The sequence below is a fragment of the Fragaria vesca genome, linkage group LG3, assembly GCF_000184155.1.
Source record: "Fragaria vesca subsp. vesca linkage group LG3, FraVesHawaii_1.0, whole genome shotgun sequence".
In the NCBI taxonomy this organism is placed as follows: Eukaryota; Viridiplantae; Streptophyta; class Magnoliopsida; order Rosales; family Rosaceae; genus Fragaria; species Fragaria vesca.
In genome coordinates, this window is record NC_020493.1 from 10,472,947 (window position 1) to 10,488,063 (window position 15,117).

The window sequence follows — 15,117 nt, forward strand, 5'->3', positions numbered from 1 at the left end:
ACTTACTTACTTACTTACTCTTCTCTCTCTCTCTCTCTCTCTCTCTCTCTCTCTCTCTCTCTCTCTCTCTCTCTCTCTCTCTCTCTCTCTCTCTCTCTCTCTCTCTCCCCTTTCTTCGACGATAGACGCCGCCGCAGCCTTGACGACGGACGCCGCCGTTGCCTCGACTTCGTTGATTTGTCTTTGCAGGCTTCACAAGCTCTCTCTCTCTCATGGTTGCCTCAACGTCAACATCGACGTCGGCGACGCCTCAAGGATGAGCACGACGCCCCGGCGAGGAGCCCGACGAGGATCATGGGGTCGAGCCACCTCCAGCATCTCGGCGGTCGTTGTAGATCAAACAGAGTGACACCGCCGATCGCTTCAATCTGCTTCGATTGGTTCGTTGTAGATCAACGATCCGCCACCACCGTCCCCATCGATTCCGACGGTGAAATTTTCGGCCACTCAACGACTTCATGTAGCTTATGGTGACGACAACGAAGAAGAAGAAGGTTCTAGAGAGAGATGGAAGCCAGACCCGAAGGCTTGGGGGAGGATGAGGAGGCCGGAGAGGCCGATGGAGTCGAAGGGGTGGCGAAGGAGCAATCGGGAGCGGTAGTTGGGATTGGAGAAGGAGGAGCTGGCGGAGGAGGACACATGGCTGTCGAGGAGGCGGGGGACCTGAGCGGCAGCGAGGGGGTCGTCGAAGATGTCTTCGCCGACGAGGAGATCAGCGGGGTCGAGGAGGAGGGGGAGGGACTCCACCTGGAAGGAGGGCTTGCAGAGACGCATCACTCTGAAGGCCAGTGAGTGGGGTCCACCTTGGCCGCCGCCGCTACTACTCATCGCTTCATCGTCGTCGTCTTCTTCTTCTTCTCCGATTTAGATTTGAGACTGAGATTTCAACGCTTCTGTGAGAGGGAGTGTGTCACACTGCTCGGCAAATATTATTTGGACTATGTTTGAGGCCCATTAACAGTGGACCCCATAACCCGTTAACCCAATTATTGGGTGTCAATAACTGATTATTGGGGGTCAGTAATTAAGTTATTAGGGGTCAGTAATTGATTATTAGGGGCAATAACTGATTATTGGAGGGGGGTCAGTAACCAAGTTATTAGGGATCAGTAACTGATTATTGGGGGTCAGTAACCAAGTTATTAGGGGTCAGTAACTGATTATTGGGGGTCAATAACCAAATTATTGGGGGTCAGTAACTGATTATTGGGAGTCAGTAACCGAATTACCGGTGACCGGAATCTGGCGACCGGAGAAAAATTGAGTTACTGGGGGTCAGTAACCGAGTTACTGATGACCGGAATCCGGCGACCGGGGAAATCCGGCAACCGAAGTCCGGCGACTGGTGATCGGAGTCCGGTGAGGTTCCGGCCAAGTATTCTCTCTCTTTCACTTTCTCTCTCTATGCATATTTAAGGGGTGAAGGTAAAATAGTCTTAAAATAATATGGTTTGTTAAGACTTTAGTAAAGATTTGTGTATTTAGGCATAAAAAAAGTTATCTTATATTAGAATGGGCTTATGAAAAAAATAATCATTAGAATGAGGAATTAGAGGTTTAAATTAGTGCTAAATGGGCATTTTCCCTATTAAATTGTCTTAATTTGTTAATTTTTTTTCTTAACTGTATAAGAAAATATGTAAATGATGTATTTATAAAATAAAATTTAGTTAGTAACTAATATATAATTTACTACAATCACTTTGGTCATTGTCAATAGTTATAATGACCATCATTCAGACCCTTTATGCATAACGACAAGACCGATAGTGTTTGATTTGGACCCTAAACCATATGTCTGTCGACTAGTAGCAATTTGAAAACACAGGTTTTGATGTTTTAATTTTTAGGTTCAACGACATGTCAATCCAAAAAATCGTAAGTCACGACATGTTCAAAGAAAGTAGATTCATATTTTCCAGAAAAATGATGTTGGCATGAGTTGTGATGTTCCAAGTTCAGATGAGCCTTCAACGAGAGTTAGACTCCCAACTATTAATGTTAATTACATTGAACGTGATCGTAAAAATATGTTAGGAATTATTATTGTCTCTGCTCTCATATATATGTTCTTGAGAACCTTGTTTGCCTGATGCAGCCACACTTAGTAGCCTCCCAAATCCCAATAGTTATTAATATGATGAACCTCACCTCATATCGATTACACATGTCATTTGGAGTAATCCACAGCTAAGTTATACAACATTGCAAATGCTGCGTCACTGGCCGTCTTCCTTCTTCGATCTGTTTTTTTTTGTTACGATCGTTTTCAGATGTATCATTTTGATTTTGTACTTCTTAAAAACTTTAATTTAATAATATTTCACAGAAAAATAAATATAATTTCATGTCATTTTTTGGAGTGTTGACATCTCTAATAAAGCCAATCTGGACCGCTGAAGTAATTTAAATCTAATATAATGTGTAAACAATTATGTAAAATATGGTGTCGTTGGAACCGGACACTTATAGAAACTTTCAATACAAAAGACATACAATTATTATAGAACCTTTCAGCATAAGGTTTCTGTATGATCAAAATTGGAAACATGAAATGTAACGAGGGCCGAGACTGCATTTTTCCCTCATATTATATGTAAATAGTTCACATTATTCATGATACTTTTAATCTTCGTCGACGTCTAAAGGCAGTACAGCTTCAGGTGCCACTTCTGCCGGCAATAACTCGCCAATATCTCTCTTGCACTCGTCACTAGTTTTTGCCTTCATGAACCCTAGGGGGTCGACAAAATGTGCCCTCGGTTCATAGCCACTCTTTTTTGTGATAAAAACTCTAGCTGCTTCAGGGCTGTAAAATGGTTCAGGGCAAACATTTGTATTGCTAGAAACGGCTGTCACCACACAAATCTGATCTTGCATGTTATCATTCAATTTCACATCAAATTTATAGGCTCCATTCTTAGCGGTCTTCACTTTAAGGGAGTAGAGGGGAGTTTGATTGTCTTGTCTAAAGCAATCCAATTTTACTTCAGCGCCTGTGTGCATGAATCATAATGTCATTTACGCAACCAGCTTCATGTATTTTATCAACTTTTTGTCGAAACTCATAACAAAATATATACATATTGTACATGTAATATAATAAGTTATATTGTCAAAATAATGATCCGAGTCATTAAAACTTTGAGTCGAAGAGTCATTAATATGGTTCATACATGAACTCAAGTTCATATATGTTCACTAACAATTCTTATGCCAGATTCAAAATAGTTAGAAAAGAATAAATAGACTAGTTAGGGTGACGAAACATGTTACCAGGCAGCCGTTTACTGAAATTGGATGGGAACTGAATACGGCATGGGTCACAATATATGTATCCCTCAATACTGGGGCCAATTACGGAGCCCTGGGCATAGGCCAAAGACAACAAGCAAGACACAGTGAGAAAAATTGCAACGATTTCCAAGTTCTTCGCCATTGTTCTTCTCTCGCTAATTGTATGTGTTTCTCTTCTCTATTGGTTCTTTCTTGATGTTTCTTCCTTGATTGGAGTAGTAAGTTTATATCGGTGCATGAAAATAATGGAATTGCTTACCATCATGTGGTAATAATTGACATGGACAGAATCTCACGGCGAGTTGTTTGTTCTAGGCTTGTAATAGCATATCCTAATTATAATAGTTGCAAAATGTTTTATATCAATCGATTTTTAACCAACCAATTCTTTGAACCGGTCCTATGGAAAACGATTCTTTGAACTCGTCGCCAAAAGTTTTAATTCATTAACATGGGCCTTGAGTCCCTTGACAGCCCTTTAATCGTTTTTTCTTTTTCATTTAAATTTTAACATCATTAGTAATAACTTATGACTTTTTATTTTTTGAAAAAATAAATAATTCATTAATCGAGGACAAATCCAATTACACATGCACCCTGCAAATGCGAGGCTGAAAAGCTACAAATAACAAAGGCCGAGTTAGAGATTCATGTTTTTTGTTAATACGTTATGACTTTAATCAAACGTAAAAAGATGTAAAGAGCTTTATAATAATTATAAAAAAAAAGATGTAAAGGTCTATATCGTCCAATAAGCATTCAAAATGATTCTTCATACAATCATGGCCGACTGTACGTACTATATTTCCGTAAATATTAGGAATTATTCTATACATTCAAATACAAATTATGTTTTCATTTTAAATCAGTAATTAGTTAGATATTGGTTATTCTTGAAAAATTTTGTTTGTAATTTTTGTTTATCATCAAAAAGAAGCTCTGATTAGCTCTTACATACACATCAAATTCATTCCATGTACTCTTAAGGACGTTGCTCATTGTCCTTACATGTTACATCTCCTTGGCGTAGTTCTCATACATGCGAAGAATATATTGATGCCATTCTTTCATCACTAGAATCTGTACCTCCGATCGACCTGCCCGCTTAATAGCAAGCAAGTCAGTGATTCTGCATGATGTTTCTAATCAAAGTTATACGCGAGATTATATATATGTGGTTAAGTTTTTCTTGTCAAACATCGATCCGATTCAATTGCTTGCAATCAGGTTTCTCACCTTTTCTTTTGCTATGTGAGTCTTTTGCTATCTTGTCTAGAAATCCAAATGCCGACATACATACATACCCGGTACCGTATGCACAACCCTCTGCCCATATCTGCTGACAATGAGTTCGTTACAAAGGTCATCAATCGGGGGTTTAAACATTTCTGTTGAGCTAGCTAGCTAGTAGCTGGCTGCATGGCTCTTCGAGATTCATGCATGTTCCGATAGCCCCTTCCGGCGATGATTGTTGGCTCACTCCACCAGATTCTATCCTCCGGCCGGTTTGGTCCTCATCCTCCCCGCATTGTGGAGGATAAATGTGTGTAGAGAATGTACAAGGTCTTTAAGGAAGGGTGGCCATATATCTACCGTTTGGTTTTGGCTAGCTCACGGTTGATTTGCATGGAGTTCGATAATGAGGGTGACCGTATATATAGAAATATCTTAATTTTTCAAGTGTGTAACTACTAATGTTGAAGCATATCCTGTAGTATGAATTGCATATGCTGGGTAAGTGGCGGATTGCATACAGTAAGTTTGAAGTAAAGATTACTATTTCTAATTAATTAATTTGTTAGTCCAAGAACTTATAGATGAAGGTTAATTTACTTATTGGACGTGTACCTTATTCCATGAAGTTCAATTACAATCAACATACCATAGACTAACTCCGAATCAACATCTGATATGTGATCAAAAGTTTATCAAATGAGAATTATTAGTTGTTGATCACATTTATAACTAGATATTTGAATTTGAATTACCACGTCAAGTTTCTTTTTCCATTCCTCTAAACTATTTTCAAACATGAACATACGTTAAGAGGTAGATATTAGAGTGGGAATTCCTCCCACAAATTAGCTAGATATTCTATATTGATATATTATACATACATATGGAGCTTTTACATATGTTTTCACTCATCGGTCTGCTCCTCGGGAAACAGTTCCTTGAGTACTTGCTCGCACTCAGGAACTGCTTCCTTCTTCATGAACCCAAGGGGATTGGCATAACGAGCCGTGGAAGCAACACCATTGTTATTTGTGATCAAAACTCTAGCCTTCTCAAAGTCATTGAAACGGTCGTTGCAATCCGCCCTAGGGCTGCTCACTGTCTTCACCTCGCAGATCTCGTTTGCGTAGTCCTCATCCACCGAAAGAGTGTAAAGGCCATCCTTATTGGTCTTGCCTTGAAGTTTGTTAAAGACGGTTGAATTTACGCGGCTCCTGCATTGCAACTCTACTGTGGCACCTGCATAAGCATCAAAATGTCCTTATTATAGATCATTCATGTAAACAATGTTACATATTATATATGTCGAACTAGACATATAGTAGAACAATGTCATCCAGTATATGAATGGATATGATGTTACCGTCGATAGGTTCGCTGATTCTGGTTTGGAATTGGACACGGCAGGGATCACAGTACACCTTGCCCTCCACAAAGATTTTGCTAATATTCTGGCCGTCGGCATTGGCCAAAGAGCACAAGCAAAATACAGTGAGAACAACAGCTGTGACTACCAAAGTCTTGGCCATTTTTCTCCTTTATTTGTTTGTGCTTTTTATTGATTAATGGTGTTTCTCCTCTGGTTCGATGCCAATGCCCCTCGGTTGATTTTTCTCTGGATGCATGGAAGAGCTTTTATAAGAGAAAGAAATGGTGGTTAGTTATCAATGTGCGGTGAAGAAACCAGCTATTACTTGATCTATTTTAAGGTGTGTAGAGGGAGTCAGATTGGTTAAATTTTCCGGAGTTTATTGCTTTTGATCAACCAATGCTAATAGAACGTACAAAGTTAGAACTGTATAACTGATCATCCAGCTGGTAAGAATTGAAGAGAGTACAAAATAATGTTTTTAGTTTTCGTACCCCAAGTCTGCAACAACCTGAACTACTTCAACCAAACATTGTTGGATCCTTGCAAGTACTGGTACTGCTTGTGCTATTTCTGTTTTAAGAAGATCAACGCGTCCTCGAACCATTAGTGATTAGTCCCTGTTCTGATGTCCTCGCTCGCAGAGTTCTTACCGCCCCTCCTCCTTAAATGACATTGTCTAAGAAAAGCCTAAAGGATTTTACGGAAATTGAGACTAGCCAAGCTCAGCTCTTTTGAAGAGTGAGACTTGGATCGATGTACAATAAATTGGTGAAAAGTTGTTCATTACACAAGCTCTCTAGTTATAAGGGTGACGTTATTTTAAGAGCAAGTCCAACCAAAAGGCAAAGAGTAAGCTGTAAAGAGCATGTCATGGATATTGCATTCACTTTGATTGAATATACTCTAGTAACTTGTGAGAAAAATGAATGATCAGGTGAAACAATGAATGATACCCTGATCGATCAACATGTGCAGTAACAGATATTTAAACACATCATTGGCTACTTCTCAGATCATTATTATTTTTTTGGTTGTATTTGTTAGGTCCAACTTGTTGATAATGTCATTGTTGGTTGAATATTTGATCTAAAGGGAACAACTATAAGTCATTACTATTGCTACTTAAAGAGAAATAGGTAATCATAGTTAACATTGTTGGTTTTAATCTCTAATTAGTTTCAGTATTTTGGACTTCAAAATTGGTAACCACAGATCACATATCCTAAGCTTCTATTGTATATTTTTCATGTGAACAACTATGATGCATGAAACTTTTTTTTAACTTGGGGCTGGAAAAAGGAGTCTGGCTGGGCACTTATGCCTCAAAAACCATATTATTAGTTGAAGAACAAGATACAAATAGGGGAGGTAATGCCTAAACCCCGTCAACAATTACATAGTGAATTCTAGTATAAGATCAATGAAAAACCAAAACAAAAAAATTGCTAACTAGATTGTTAAGTTGTTGAAATCTAAATAAGAATTATCATTCGATTGATCACCCACATCCATGGCACTTAGCTGCTGCTGATCATTGTGTAATAGCTGCTTTAGCTCCTCAATATCATAAGATGGCCAATTTGCATCATCCATAACATAATTTAAGTCTTCGCCATACAGACCAACTTCCCCAGGTGTCATGAAACCCTCTTCAGCTCCCCTTTGCTGCACCTGATTTTTATCTTGGTGAAAGTTATTATGGCCAGTCATTATATTATTATCTGAGTACATTGTCATCTGACATTGCTTTCCCAAATAACCTTCGCTTGGTTGAGGTTCAGCTAGGTTATAAGCTTCCAATGGTGGTGCTGGTTGGTAGTATTCTGAGTTAAACCATTGGTCTACTTCAGCCACCGGATCCAATGATGGTGCTGGCACATTATCAGTGCATGGTAGATCACGTTGCCGTTTCTCTTGCGGCTCCTCAATAACAGGTTCAGGTTTCATGTTATCTCCATCGTCGTCGTCCTCGGCGTAGTCTTCAAGCACCTGATCATCTTCTTCTTCTTGCCTTTTTCTTTTCTTTTCCGGCAGTATATCATTCTTCCTAATTAAACAAAGAACGTACTCGTTCTTGTTTACTTGTTTCTTGTGCAGGAATTGGGACTCATCAAGTTCATACTCATACATGATCCAACGACCATGATGTTCAGATCCCGTATTCTTGTAGGTGTAGGTTTTCCTGGAACCAAGAAGAGTTTTTGTTTGTTGCTGTTTCTGATCAACAAGATATATCTTTTTGGCTTTGTCCTGGCCTTTCCATGTACCCTTCCCAACTTTTCGGCATATACGTGAGCCTTTTGCGCTCACCTTTTTCAATCTGGTGAAGAAGTAGAGATCTTTGTTCCTTCTCAAGTCGTTTGCTCTATCTTTTTCGAATCTTTTCCATGTATTCCAAGGTTCTTCGTCACCGTAAAGATCTAACTCGCTAATTAGGGTTTCTTGTCCGGGTACCTCCTTTCCATTCACCTTGGGATTAAGGTAATGCATAAGTAGTTCATCTTCCATGGGGCAAAACCTTTGACCTGGCAGAAGCGTATGACGCTCACAGCCACCCTCCATTAATGGAACTAAGTTGTTTCTGCCGGGTGAAACTGAATATCGGCCTATTTAACTTGGGAAAACCTAGAGAGAGTGGGAAGACTGCGGATGAAATTTAGAAACCAAGGACGTATGTACTTGTTGAAACCTTTATGGATTAGGCTGTATTTATAGAAACCAATGCCCCTAGTTTGTATAGGAGTTCTATACGGTGACCAATCAGATTCGGATAAGGAAATGGTTTTTTGTTTCATTTTTTTTCCCATGCAACGACAATTAATATCCATATGGGATTTAGATTCCACCTTATGAGATAAAACCTTATGAAACCATGACTCCCAACTTGAGTTGGGCACGGATTTTGTTCCTCTCGCATAAACACATGCCGGTGTAAGTTTTGTCATACACACGATGTTTAATGGTTGTTCTTGTAAAAGACTCCGTCGAACATGGCATGACTGGCTAGCTGTATGTTGTGAAGATGCAGCGGCTAATGATGCAGAGCCACAACTTCAACTAGTGCCTTTGCCTTTTAAGATTCATATGGAGCGAAAGGTTGGAGTAAGTGAAAAAGAACCAAAGAAGAACTTAGCTATCATGGCTGGTCAGAAAACAACGAATTCCTTTCTTGTGGAGTTTCTAAGAGGCTGTTTTCGGAATCGGCGTGATGCAGAATGGGGGATTCTAGATGAGAAGAAGGATCGAGCATTTGAACTTGGATATAAGCTCTCTTCCCTGCTGGCTCGATTCTTGTTCTTGGTGTCTTTGAAGGAACCGGAGGAGGTGATCAGAAGGTTGGTGAAGTTTGGTGCTTCGTTGAAAGTTTTGGTTGCAGATGACCAGAATAGTGTGATAGTCGAAAAGGTTACCACTGTATTGAAGATGACATATAAGGAGCTGAGAGACAGGAATATTACTGAACCAGACAAGGTGAAAGATCAAAGGGTATTGGATGATGAATTCAAGCTCCTTACAGAATTCTATGGAGTTGACAAGGTCCTCGATCGATTCATGACAGAACTTCTTAGTTTGAATGCTGTTCTGAGTTCTCCAAATGTAAGCGTACCCCTTTGTTTAGTGGAGCCTGGTCTGAACCATTGCGAGAAAAAACTCATAGGGCTACAAGTGGTGGTTGAGACACTGGAGGTATATGCGAATTGTACCCAGGAATCAGAGAACATTAGTGCAATTGTGCAACAGAAGATCCAGATTTTGTGGAGTGAAGAGCTACAAGTTTGCAGTCCTGAATTTGTATCGCTCGAGATTGAAGAGGAATGGAGTAGCTTGATGGATTATGACAAGAAATTGGAAAGAAACGGACCTGAAGAGTGAAGACAGCGAAAAGAGCGAGGTACATGCAGAAGAAGGCAGATAATGCCTTGGTATTTACTTGGGTGACAAACTTACGAGTACAGTTTGTGATACAGCGTAGTTTTGCCAGATGTGAATTATTACACCCTTGTACATAAATTGAACATTCTTGGATGATTGGTTTTGTTCTCTATTGAATTTGTTGGTTCTTTTAGTTGCAAAAAGACATGAAAGAAACCGATGAAGTAACTACTTGTACAGACTAAGGAAGTCCTACCTCAAAGAACAGTTAAAACTATATCATCAAACATCACAATGTGAGTGTTCCTTTTCAAAAGAGGGGTTACAGTAACGTCCAGTAAAATGTTAAAACTCAGGCTGGTCCGGAATCTAACACTGTCAGAGCGTTTAACCTACACTATATCCGCCTTCATTTCGGTACTCTTCTAAGTAGCTTGTACTTGCCAAAAATATTCTTGTGCATCCACACATAAGGGATGAAAAATGAGCGGTACTTGGCAGGGGATAGCTCCCTGTCCAGGTAAGGCAATGCTGCAATGACCTAAATTAAGCAGAAAACAAAATTCAGTACATATCAACCCATGGAGTAGGAAACATGACAGAAAGACCAATATTTACCTCCCAAGTTGATGAATCACTTCCACGAGAAGGGAAGGGTCGACTAAGCTCGAGCTCAACAAGGAATGTACAATGTTCAAGATCCCGGAGCTGTAACATAGATTTTTTTCAATGAAAAACAATTAATTTTCAAGACAAAAACTAATCAGCATAGAGCATTTTAATTCTAAACTAGCTCAAAAAGTGTGACTCACATATTGCTCATCAGAGGCTTTGTTCTTATTGTTAAGATATGGTGGGGCTGCTGCTGTTCCACCCAACGTAGAATTGAATGGGAATGGAAGGAGTCCTCGGAACCCGTCATCTATCCAACGGACCTCTCCCACATAATCAGGAACAAAGAAGGATGATGGGAAACGGTGCCATTCACTTCCAACACAAAGTACAGAACCTGACATTCAAAAAGTAAAATATAAGAAGTTTAAGTGATATTTTATCGTTCTACGATTGCATGGTCTAGCTTTTGATGGAGAGTCATGCCTCGGAAAAACTATGATATTACTGACTATAATGGCGATTAGTCTTTGCTAGTAAAGTGAAGAGTAGTAGAGACAAAGAGACAGAAATGGTCAACAGCAATAAAAAGAACCACCTCGTCAATCAGTTTAAGAACTCCCACAACATACACAAGTTTGATACAATCTAGGTTATATGGGCAAAATGAATGTCAGACTAGAAAGCAAATTGACCATTTTGGAATATATCAATGTTTATTAAACACAAGACATTGACATTCTTCAGACCAAAAAAGGAGACATTTGCATTCTGGTTACCAGATAAGGCATGTTATTTATAGTTCTCCAAGTAAAATTGCAACAAGAGTTTATACTTTCTTATGTATACATCAAAAAGCCATGTTCAGTTACAGTTACAGTGAACAGTAAATTTATGGAACAATGCACTTTTGAGGTCAATAAAACTGAAGTAGCAAATATACTGATTCTCACCTGGTCCTGCATCTTCATGATGCTCCAAAAGCTTGTATATCTCTATAGGAGCAGAATATCCATTGATAAGTGAAAACGTTCGAGCATGGGAAGCACACAGAATAAGACTAAGAATCACTGGCCTCAGAATCTTTGTGGCCTACATGTACAAACAACAATAGTATGACCATAGAGAAGCAGTTGGTAAAGGTAATATAACAAAGTTAGATGAAATATATGAAATACTTACCATAACCAATGCAGATTCATCATGGGGATTATACTTGGATCGAAAAACATCAGGAAAGCTCTCAATAACAGCTGAGGCGGCAACACAAATTAGTGGATATATCGGATAAAGAAACCTGCAATGAAGAATTGAGTTAACTATCACTCCCATCTGACCTCCAATTTAATGAAGCCTAACAATAAAAAGATGGAAAGAAACACAAACTAAATCGAAAACACCACATTTTCAGTGTAAATATCCAACTTCCAGCCATTTAGTATAGAACTATAATTATTTAAAGAAACTAAATTTCATTTTCTAAGTTTTTGCACCATATAATTCTTTTAAGCCACCCATTCAGCACACTGACATGACAAAATATCCTATAAGGGAAGATTTTAATCTGCCTAACCTTTCTTCTTTATGAGGCTGCAGAGACATAAATGCCAACCAAATATATATCGGCGAGAGCACAATCAGCAGGTCAGGGGAATACTTTTTCTTTGCGATTGGCAGCATTACCAGAAACAGTAATGCGAGTACGAAACAGAAGTTAAAATTGTTAAACCCATTCTGCAGATAAAAGAGCGGTCCTTCAGTTCCATACAAATGGCTCTCACCGCCTCCTGCCACATTGTAGACCAATAAGTTTAACACAGATGAGGTCCATCTGCTGTAGTAGCTGTGGTCAACGAGAACCGACAGTGCCTGAAAGAATTATAATGTATAGGCATGAGCATAACAAAATGAGAAAATTTTCACCTTGTGTGCCAAGTGCTCCGGGTACATGCATATGTAAATTGTATATCAAACAAAAACTAGTAGTGAGTAACTTACAAGAATAACAATAGAGGTGGCAGCACCAGCAATAAATGCTAGTTTGAACCTTCTAGCTAGAGAGTAGATTGTGACAGGCAGAAAAACCAAGATTGAGAAAGGCCAGCCAAGGATTACACCAGCAGCTGCAACTGAAACTGCCATGGCATGTTTGTCTAGAAGAAACAACCCTGATGAAAGAGAGACGGCATACATAGAGAACGAACTTGGCAAGAAACCTGGCAATACAAAGAATCGTTATATCACTGAACAACTACCCCTCAAGACAAGCAAGTGAAATAACACTCGGAAAGAACAAATATAAATAAGCTGAGCAAGAAGAACCACGGCCATGTACTTGTACTAGCAAAGAAACAACCGCTGGTTAAGCATAGCATGGCAAGTGTATACGACGCGAGACGTTTCCCATACTTTCTTGACAGAGCATAAACCAGAATGGTTTCAGTAATAACAGAAATGAGTCCAAGAAACATCCTAACAGCATAAAACACTCTCACCTGCCAGCAACAACAATATGGTTCAGAACATGGCTCACCACAAACAAAAAAGCCGATAAAATAAAATGTCAACAAATATGAGAAGAAAAACAGTTCAAAAAGCATGCACAAACTTCTTACTTTTTCCTCACCGAACCACCATGAAGCCGGCCGAGCCACCAATTCATGGAAAAGAATGTACAAATATGACCGAAGTGCAAACTGAGAACTGCAAGAGGCATTTCATAATAAGAAACAAGGATTAGTTGGTGATAAAACTACACAAAATTGTACGGAAAATTGACCTGCAATTCCTTAATGATGACGCACCATTTCACTCTCACCCATGATTTCGCAATGCAACTAATTACGCAATACTCTAACACAACTAGTATCCAAAATCAACACATTTTTTATTGGAAAGAAATGGAATTTGGGCAAAAACCCTAGTAAGAATGACGAAAAGGGTACCTGTATTCCCAAGTCTGGAAGCCAGATTTGTAGAGAAGGTAATGAAGAGGCTCCCAGTAGTTAAAGACCTCATCGCAGTCGTGAATGATGTTCGACGTGGCGCTCATGTAGCGGAGCATACCCAAAGCAAGGAGCGGAACGAACCAGCTGAAGCCCTTCTCCGCCGTGACGCCGCCTGATTTGGGTTGCTTGTCGACTTTGGTGTAGGATACAGACGGCGACGATGAGGACGAAGGATCGGACGGCTGAGGACGTCTCTGCCGGGTTGAGAGAGCCATGGTGAATTGGTACAGTTACGACTCTGTTGGGTTTAGTCAAGCTGGGAAAGGAGGTAGATGAGTTGAGTGGGTTCTTTACCTTGGAAACAAGTATAGATTGAAACTTTAACAGACTGTAGAGATTAGAAATCCACCTCTGTATGTCAGCTTTTTGTTCTTTAGAGTTTTTTTTGTTAATTACACATCATTTTCCTTTTGCTAAATTCCCGTTTGTACCCAAAAAAATACAATACTTAGACAATACTTTTTTTTGGATCAAACCAACAACTGAATTGCTACGACAGTTTCTCGTGAGTCGAACTTTGAGCATCTCTTACCGTAAGTCTAATTTGAAGCCAAATAGCTTAGAAAACAAGAATATTCTTTAGAATCTTTTTTTAGCTTACCAAACTCTCTTACCATAAACTAAATTCTTAACTTTAGCTAAATTAATAACATTTTGGCTTTAGAAAGACTCACACCATAAGCTAAACCTGAGGTAAAGCCATTTATTTTTCTTTTCTCATATATTTGTTTAAATCAATAATTAATCATAAAAAATATTATATAAATATATTCGATATGTGGCTCATATGAAAGATCTCATCGAGATTTTCGCGATGGTTGTTAGTAATAAATTTTTAATTTTGATGATAGTGTAAATTAAAAAGAGAAATGTAAAGTTGAATAAAATAATATTTACAAACTTCATAAGCCAAATTTGGCTTACCAAATAGCTTAAGCCAAATTTTTTATCTTGTAAAATGTAATTTGGCTTATGGTGTGAATAAACATAGGCTAAATTTGGTTTTTTAACCTATGGTGGGAGATGGTTTTACAGAGGAGAGACTGATGTCACTAGACTAAATGATACTGGGCATACTTAGACTATACTTAGAGCATCTACAACCGCTCTTGTATTAATTTTTTATTACAAAGAAGTAAATCATAAAATCTCTAAAAATAAAAAATAAAAACAACAGCTTTTTATTCTAATTAAATATTTTTCTGTATAATTTAATGAATATATATAAATATATATTATATATTTATTCAAATCACACCCGAAATTCATAAATATTATATATTTATTCAAATCAAACCCCAAATTCATGTTAAATGTTTTATTTTTATGATGAAAATAAATTCTAAAAGGCAAGTAATAAAGTTTAGAGATTTCTTCATAAATACAAATTTTGAGAATATAGAGAATATGTTTCTCTATCTTACCACTTTTTGTATTATAAATGATCATTTACATGAGGTGTTGGAGCCAAAAAATAGTGTTTTTCTTTTAAAATAGAAATAATTATAGTTTTACATGAGCTGTTAAGATGCTCTTAAGGTGATGAAAGTTTTAATATTTGAAAGTGTTTCGGAATATGGATTGAAAATTATTGTTTCTAAGTACTAAATTCGGGAGTACTAAATTGTATGATTCTATTTCAAAATTTTTAAAGGGGTTGAGAGATATGTAGAGATTAGTCATTAGACAAGTAGAGGATTTATAATGTCTCATAATATT

General features: G+C 38.3%; 1 protein-coding gene and 1 pseudogene across 2 annotated transcripts in view; one reads left to right on the forward strand and one right to left on the reverse strand.

Moving 5' to 3' along the window:
• The window catches only part of LOC101292394, a 1,325,780-nt pseudogene that overhangs the window by 905,459 nt on the left and 405,204 nt on the right, over positions 1–15,117 (forward strand). Inside the window, exon 153 of the transcript XR_184374.1 lies at positions 8,884–9,774. The product of XR_184374.1 is annotated as an uncharacterized LOC101292394 (transcript). The remainder of the gene's footprint in view (positions 1–8,883; positions 9,775–15,117) is intronic.
• LOC101310297 (dol-P-Man:Man(6)GlcNAc(2)-PP-Dol alpha-1,2-mannosyltransferase-like) lies at positions 10,021–13,613 on the reverse strand. The gene is made up of 10 exons (XM_004294022.1): positions 13,336–13,613; positions 13,006–13,093; positions 12,726–12,885; positions 12,389–12,606; positions 11,964–12,259; positions 11,573–11,687; positions 11,344–11,482; positions 10,591–10,787; positions 10,397–10,486; positions 10,021–10,319 (listed from the first exon to the last, which is right to left on the reverse strand). The coding sequence occupies exons 1-10, from the start codon at positions 13,611–13,613 to the stop codon at positions 10,188–10,190; spliced, it is 1,713 nt and encodes a 570-aa protein (XP_004294070.1). The 3' UTR covers positions 10,021–10,187.